At 50.6% G+C, this 7,500-nt stretch overlaps 6 protein-coding genes across 12 annotated transcripts in view; 3 read left to right on the top strand and 3 right to left on the bottom strand.

The window, feature by feature from the left end:
- The window catches only part of LOC125950165 (protein winged eye), a 111,428-nt gene extending 110,843 nt beyond the window's left edge, over positions 1–585 (top strand). For all 7 annotated transcript variants that reach the window (XM_049677863.1, XM_049677869.1, XM_049677866.1 and 4 more), the window contains one exon: positions 1–585. This exon is cut by the window's left edge and continues 1,746 nt beyond it. The gene's annotated coding sequence lies outside the window, so the exon portion shown is untranslated.
- LOC125950219 (uncharacterized) overlaps positions 1–7,500 on the bottom strand; it is a 486,985-nt gene that overhangs the window by 362,036 nt on the left and 117,449 nt on the right. The gene's annotated exons all lie outside the window — the stretch shown is intronic.
- Positions 583–1,564, bottom strand: LOC125950215 (proteasome assembly chaperone 2). The gene has a single exon (XM_049677983.1). It carries the CDS (start codon positions 1,452–1,454, stop codon positions 708–710), a length of 747 nt encoding a protein of 248 aa, XP_049533940.1. The 5' UTR covers positions 1,455–1,564; the 3' UTR covers positions 583–707.
- LOC125950207 (dnaJ homolog subfamily C member 17) lies at positions 1,640–2,727 on the top strand. Its single transcript, XM_049677976.1, has 2 exons — positions 1,640–1,768; positions 1,833–2,727. Exons 1-2 carry the CDS (start codon positions 1,691–1,693, stop codon positions 2,670–2,672), a joined length of 918 nt encoding a protein of 305 aa, XP_049533933.1. The 5' UTR covers positions 1,640–1,690; the 3' UTR covers positions 2,673–2,727.
- On the bottom strand, positions 2,710–5,316 carry LOC125950183 (conserved oligomeric Golgi complex subunit 2). Its single transcript, XM_049677924.1, has 3 exons — positions 5,078–5,316; positions 3,229–5,006; positions 2,710–3,152 (listed from the first exon to the last, which is right to left on the bottom strand). Exons 1-3 carry the CDS (start codon positions 5,171–5,173, stop codon positions 2,828–2,830), a joined length of 2,199 nt encoding a protein of 732 aa, XP_049533881.1. The 5' UTR covers positions 5,174–5,316; the 3' UTR covers positions 2,710–2,827.
- The window catches only part of LOC125950190 (WD and tetratricopeptide repeats protein 1), a 4,048-nt gene continuing 2,201 nt past the window's right edge, over positions 5,654–7,500 (top strand). The window contains exons 1-3 of the mRNA XM_049677938.1: positions 5,654–6,661; positions 6,744–7,133; positions 7,206–7,442. Of these exons, the coding sequence (XP_049533895.1) occupies positions 6,353–6,661; positions 6,744–7,133; positions 7,206–7,442 (936 nt within the window). The 5' untranslated portion in view covers positions 5,654–6,352. The remainder of the gene's footprint in view (positions 6,662–6,743; positions 7,134–7,205; positions 7,443–7,500) is intronic.

The raw sequence follows: 7,500 nt of genomic DNA, 5'->3' as shown, positions 1-7,500 counted from the left end.
GCGAAGAGGTAACTGGAAGAGAGTAATCGAAAAGCCGGAGACGAGAACAACACCAACAACTAACATTCATCCGCATAATCCCTTTCTGGATAGAAAAGTTGCTCATCCTCCCTGCAATAAATAGCTATAGCGCCGCTAAAACGATACGAAATCGAAATCCTACATCCTACTAAACACAAATCGGTTCCTACGCAACGATCCAAGTGATCCTAGTATCGATTACTGCAACGAGTTCAATGCATTCACTTATAGGTAGACGTACTAGAGGGCGTGTGGTAGATGTGGCTTCGCTTTGTACATATATTTCTTGTACAGATAATCATATCTTGGCCATTGCTTAACGAACCTGTAAATACTTCTGGCAACTTGTGTGTTTAGAACCTACAATCATCGAGAGGCCAACTATTCTTCTCCGTAAAGGTGATTAGAAAGCTTCTCTGTACAGCCAGCCCTAGTTGACCGTTCTTGTGAGATGTGTTGTACTGCTAAGCCTGATAATATTTAAGTTTTAGCATTAAGCATTAAAATACTATTTCAAAAGAAAGAAAAACATGCAATAAGACTTTTTCTATTTTCAATGAAATATTCGCTTTCCGTTTCCGACTTTTCTTTATCCAAGCAATGCATCCGAAAAAGTACGAATTAATTTTATTAAATCCATCATAACGCCATCCCAACACCAAACACCTGTCCAGCATCTAGAGCGCTCAGTATAAAGACCGTGGATGGGAGCTTCCGAAGAGATGCTGCCATGATTTGGGCCACCGAAAATCGAATTCCTGTGCACCGGCCGGCAGCAAGCGTTCTCCGCTGATCGTGTGCAGCATCCGGGCTAGCATAAGACCCTCGGTTGTGTTGTCACCCTCGGAGACGTACATGAACAGCAGGACACCGGCGATACTCCGCTCGGTCAGCAGCTCCAGCAGCTTTGCACCGAATCCTCCTCCGTGAATAACGCCTCCCGTGTGTTTCGTCCATCGTCCACCATCTTCCGTCAGGCGTCGGGATCCGGCATCGTCCGCTCGTTCGTACATTTCATTCGCCACATAACTGAACGGTGCCGTACGGACATTGGATTTCTCGTGTGCAAAACAGCTGGCCAGCAGTAGCACCTCTGTGAAGTGACGATCGCGTACAAAATCGGCCAACTGTTCCAGGAAAGCGCGTTGCTGTGCGTTACCGACGAGCGGTGCCCGTAGCTGGAGTACCGCAAGGTGTTTCTCCTCTGATAGATACAGCTCCGCCGAGGTGGACACAAAATCTGCCGGTTCGTGTTCGAAGGCTGGTGCACCGATGACCGGAATGAGCGCCGGATGCCATAGCTGGCCGACCGGATCGAGTTTCAACGTTTCGATTATCACATCCACCGCCAGCTGCGGAACGTTCCCGACACTAACCGAGGGTACGATGAGCGTGTAACCGGTGAAATCTATTTCGCGTCGGAAGGAAAACATTTCAATGGGGGATTGCGGAATGCACTGGAATTTCACAAAACCGGAAAATCGTCGCGAGCCGGCCGGATTTTTAAAAAGGAAGATGAGTTGCGGAACCGCGCTCTTGTTTTGACTGGCAGCGAATGACAGTTGCGAAACTGTCAAACCGCGCTTTGTTTACTCGGATTTCTTCGAATTTTTCTTGACCTTGTCCTTGAAGCCGGCGCCTGCTGCTAAAAAAGCGGAAACCCGGAACCATGGTGGATGTGAAGAAGTTTAGTGATACCGACCTGTACGGGTTGTTCGAGGTGGACATTGGAGCCACGGAACAGGAGGTAGGTCCAGCATGTGTTTGCCACCAAATCTCACCGATAGCTAACGAATTCCCGCTCGTTACAGATCCGGAAAGCGTACCGCAAAAAGGCACTACAATGCCATCCGGACAAAAACCCCGACAACCCGAAGGCAGCCCAGCTTTTCCAGGAGCTCTCGAAGGCCCTCGAAATCCTGCTCGATACCTCAGCCCGTGCCGCATACGATAAGCTACTGAACGCAAAGAAAGCGGCAAAACTACGCACGAAACAGCTCGATGGCAAGCGACAGAAACTGAAGGCGGATCTCGAGGAGCGAGAGCGACGAGCACGGGAAGAGGCCACCGGGGGATACAAAACGGCCAGCAATAAAACACCGGAGGAACTGTTCCAGGAGGAGTTTGATCGGTTACGCAAAGAAGGCTCAAAGTTGATCCAAGAAGAGCAAGAATTGATGCGCCAACAGCTGCAAGAGGAACTGCGGCTTATACAAACGGCGGCAGCACCATCGTGGGATCCATCGCAACACCGCGTAAAGATACGCTGGAAGGCGGACAAAACTGACACCGGCAATGGAGGTTACACGGAAGAGATTTTACGCAAATTTCTCAACAAATACGGTGACCTGAATGCACTTGTGATGAGTCCCCGGAAGAACGGTAGCGCTTTGGTAGAGTTTAAACAGAAGGACGCGGCCGAGATGGCGGTAACGTACGAGAAGGGACGACTGGATAATCCTTGTACACTGGAATGGGTCGGTGAGGCACCACCGGCAACGAAACAGAAAGCTGGAGGACGATCCACTGGCGGTGGTACCATAACGGAACGGGATTACGAAAGTCTCGTACTACGGCAGTTGCGCCAGGCCGAGGAACGCAAGAAGCTTATCGAGCAGATGATGAAAGAAGATGCAGAAGGAGACGATTAGATCAGAGATAAAACAGCTAAACAGCGAAGTAATTTTTATGTTTTCCAATAATTTATTGACTCCAACCTTATCGTTTCCTATCAAGCAACAACTGGAAATGACCGAAAATGTACTGCGGCCGGGGGTGGTTTTGGTTTTTGCTAGCAACGATGCATTCATGCGATGCTGGTTTGACTTCCTTCCAACCCCGGGCGCCCTTTGATGGCTTCCTCGGCTAGTTGGATCAGCTCCGGTAGCTTGTCGATTTGCTGCCAAGGGATCTGGGCTTCCTCTTTGATGTAGCGCGCAAAGTGCATCACATCGACCTGCAGCTGTAGCCGGATTTTGTCATCATCGGTCGGTGCAGCCGAACTGCCGGCAACGGGCTGCTGTCCACCAGCACTGCCACCGGTATTTCGATCGCGCAGATTCTTTAAACGACGCAACGATTCTTCGGTCTTCTGTACGGACGTGATCACTTCGTCGATCACCTGGTAGTATCTGGAAAACGAAGAAGATACGAGGTTGTTAGAACTGGGCCATCGTTGGTAAAGTGACCGGACCGTTCGGTACTTACTGCACAGTGACGTGACTGTAGACGCCACACAGAAACTCTCGCATCGCATCGCCAACGATCATCGAGTCGTAAGTTCGCTTAAAGCTGTCCGTTGGTGCGAGCACTTGCTCTACGTACGGGCAGCAGCGACTCGGCAGTTCACGATTCGTTTTCCGATACAATCGTGGAATGTCGCTAGCCTGCTTCAGTGGCACTAAACTGCTCGCTATAAGCTCCTGTACGATCGAACGTTGAACGTGTGTTTGCTTCGTACGGAACAGTGTGCCACATTCACCGAGAGCGGCTTCTAATTCGGCCCGTGGTACTCCTAACGAAGAGCTTTTGTCTGCTGCTAGGTTCACGATCGAAGGGATCTTTAGCACGATATTGCCCAGATCGGAGTAGAGCGCGACGAGGAATCGTATTCGAATCGATTGTGCTTGTTCCACGCCGGTGATCGTCGGATCATCGATTTTGGCCACGATTGCGCCATCACACCAGACCGCAAGACGGGCAAGAATTTGTAGCGTTAGCTTAAGGAAACGATGGAATAGCTGCGACAGGAAGATACCTTCCTGCCAACAGCGGGAAATGGCGGTCAGTGCGCCGGAAAATTGCGCCACATTGAACTGGGAGGCGGAAATGGTGGTGGTACCGAGGATCTGCTGCCGATCGATGATCGCACCACTACAGCTGGCCTCGAACGTGGAACCGATCTCCTGAAAACGGATCTGAAAGTAAACCGGCAAATTCCAGCGCACCTGGAAGCTACGGTACTGGGCGTGCGCCTTAAACTGGGCCACATCTTCCGCATCGTCCAGGATCAGTTCGATTCGCTCGAGAAACTCCAGTGTACACTTGTACTTTTGATAGAACGCATCGGGATTGCCGGGAGCGAAGATCGATGACATGTTCGTCTCCATACGACGTTCCACTTCCGCCCAAAAGGCGTTCACTACGAAGCTGTAGCCCTTCACTTTACCGTTCCGTTTCGTAAGCTGGCACAGGTGCTTCATGCGCATCGACACAAAGTCCAGTATCTGATTGTAGATCCCGGTCAAGCCTTGGGGCGAATTCTGGAGGCTCGTCTCGGAGATGACCCGGTTCATGAATGGTGCCACGATTTCGCGTCGAAACACGGTCTCTGCCGTACGACACTCGTCCAGTGTGCAGTAAATGCGAAGGCAGCGTTCGAGCTCTTTAGGCTCGGGGTCATCCAGTGCTCGCAGAAAATACTCTTGCAGTCGACCCAACAGTTCATTCCACAGTTCCTGCGCCAGCTGTTGCTTGGATGGGTCGAGGAAATCTTTACAGAACTTAATGTTAAACTGTAACTGGATCGATTCGAGTGCGGCACGTTCGAGAAGGGTTGCATTGATGGCCACGGCTACCGCCACAGGTTCTCGTTGCTGCTGCTGCTCATCCCTCCGTAGCATCGTCTCGAGCTTCTCCAGTGAAGCCTGACATCGGGCCAAACTTTGGAGTGACTTTTTGTGACCCCGCAGAGCCTTTTTCTGCTCGAGACAGTTGGCAATCTCGTGCATACTGCTCTCGAGGGCAGCCTTGACGAGAGCGATCTCTGCCCGTAGCTTCTCCAGCGGTCCCTGAATCCCTTCGATCTGCTCATCCAGTCCGATCAGATTGGCGGACAGATCGACGAAATCCGCGTAATCCTGGTTGATCAGCTCGATCATAGCCGATCGCAAAACCTTTAGATACAGTCCGAGATCATCGCGGATGATCTCCAGACTGCCCGCATTCCGATTCTCGTGCAGGAACTCATCGACCGAGAAGGTTTTCTGTAACGAGGGTGAAGGGTGGAAGTTTAGTAAGGTGTACGTGTTTGGCTGAGGCTGGTGTCGACGGAGACCTTCATGAATTCGTTTTTGTCGAAACATAAAGTTGCGGGTCCGGGCGGTAAGCTGAAAAGCTCGTTACCGCTTGGGGCGATGCCCTTTTCCTCCATCCTGGAGCGGTGGCCAACTGATCAACACTGAATACTGCGCACACACCGAAACTGGGCCGATAATACTCAGCGATTCCACTGCATTTTATCATCAAAAGTTTAAAAAATTTAGCCAGAAAAACAGATTTCGTCAAGTCCACTGCGTTGACACATCATCAGTAAACAAACCGCCACTCACGGTGACAGCTGACAGTTCGGCCAGGGGAACTCATTTATGCGCAAAAGCCGGTTCGAATTGGGATTTGCATTTTAAATTTACGCCTTAAGTAGTAGCATCCCAACATAATAAAGAATAATATAGTTTTGTAAAGATGAAATACGTTCCGTCACTTTGAAAGCAGTGGAAATTGACCACAAAAGTTCGATTAGCTAGCGATAGTAACGCTTTCGGTTGGTAACGCTTCTTGGCACTCACGGCCAATGTTTTGATTTGGCGGATGCATTTTTTTGCGGTTTGTTGACAATATCGGTGCATTACGAGTTCGTTGCATTCCTGCGAAGTTTAGCTGCACCGGGCGACGCGGTGATACGGTAAAACCACACAGCAGTGCACAACTGATATCAGCAGGTCAGTGAAATACGCAAAACAATCAACTCGAGCGATGTGATTCGTGGCAGCAGCGATCTGCGAGCGGAAAGTCGGGCTCTTCTTCTATGCCCGACACATGCAGTTTTTACGCATAATCCGCTGCAATCAGCGACGATTTGTTGCAATAACGTGAATAGCAGGCCGAGGAATCGTAGTATACGTTGGTGAAGCTTCTAGATTCCGGTGCACAATAACGTTGACCCGGATATCCTTGAAAACCGTTCCCGGAGGACGTGCGTGTGAGCTGATTTGTTTACTGCTGGATCATCCAATTGCGATCGTCCACCTCCCCGTGTGATTGCATCTTCCGATGTTGGAGGTGGTGGTGGTGATGATGCATTAGCATAGAGGAGGAGAAGATAACGCAGTGAAAAGCAAAAACAAATCGAAGAAGAAGCTCCCCGTTTGCAAGGAGAAGGTGAGGAGAAGGCCGTCTCTTCTACTGTCACCGTGACATAGCGGGTGTTGCTGAGGTCTTGTTTGAAATCTAGTATTTGCTGAGAATTTTGGGAAGTACACCGAGCGATCTTCTCGAGCGTTGATAGCAGCTACCGTGTTCGATAAGACGGTGGCCTGGCTAAACGGTAAGGATGAAACGAAAACAGCAGTATGGATGCGTCACCAACGTAACCCAGATGCTGACGGACCGTGCCTACGGGGATGTCGAGTATGTGCTACGGAATCGGCTTCGAACCGCACCCCAGTTCGTGGATAACATCGAGCTGGAGACGGAACTGAAGGGACACAATGGGTGTGTCAACTGTCTCGAGTGGAGCGAGAACGGTTGCATCCTAGCATCGGCCTCCGACGATTTTCACGTGATGCTGTGGGATCCGTTCCGGCACAAGCAGCTGTACGATCTGCTCACACCCCACGAAGGGAACATCTTCTCGGTGAAGGTAAGAAACTTTGGTGGCCATGACAACGTCGAGTGTACTAATTGATTTTCTCTCTCTCTCTCGCTCTCTCTTCACTGGATAGTTCCTTCCGAAACGGGGCAACTCGCTGCTAGCAACCGGTGCCGGCGATTGCAAAACGTTCGTTTTCGACGTAAGCCGGCAGAACGATAGTCCGATCCGAAAGTGTACCTGTCACATGCAGCGCGTGAAGCGACTGGAAACATCTCCCACGGATATGCACCTCTATTGGTCGGCGGCCGAAGACGGTATGGTGCTGCAGCACGATCTACGCCAGCAGCACGGTTGCGATCGACAGGACGCGAATGTACTGATCGATCTGAAGAACAACATCATCAGCATGCCGGAGGTGAAGTGTATCGCCATCAACCCACTGCGGCCGGAAATGATGGCCATCGGTGCGAACGACATCTACACACGGGTGTACGATCGACGAATGATTTCATTGACCAGGGTATGAAGCATCCTGCCAGCGTTAGCCAAGGCCTGCTAAGACATTTGCTTGAACATTCGCTTGCCTTTCTAGGTGAAGCAGTACGAGGTCAATCAGGAGACGGTACCGAATACGGAAGACAATCTCCCGAGGGATGGTTGCGTGAAGTATTTCTGTCCTGGGTATCTGAGCAGCAAGGAAGGGTACAATCAGTTCAACCAGAAAGCGACCACTTACGTCACGTTCAGTCCGGACGGTACGGAGCTATTGACCAATCTGGGGTCCGATCACATCTACCTGTATGACATCAACAGTACGCGGCTCCCAGTGGTTAGTACAGCGCGCGAATGATCATCGGGATCACTCTCACCATCACCATCGTTCCCTT

This window comes from Anopheles darlingi, chromosome 2 (assembly GCF_943734745.1).
Source record: "Anopheles darlingi chromosome 2, idAnoDarlMG_H_01, whole genome shotgun sequence".
NCBI classification, from domain to species: domain Eukaryota; kingdom Metazoa; phylum Arthropoda; class Insecta; order Diptera; family Culicidae; genus Anopheles; species Anopheles darlingi.
This window is presented reverse-complemented; position numbering and strand designations above follow the sequence as displayed.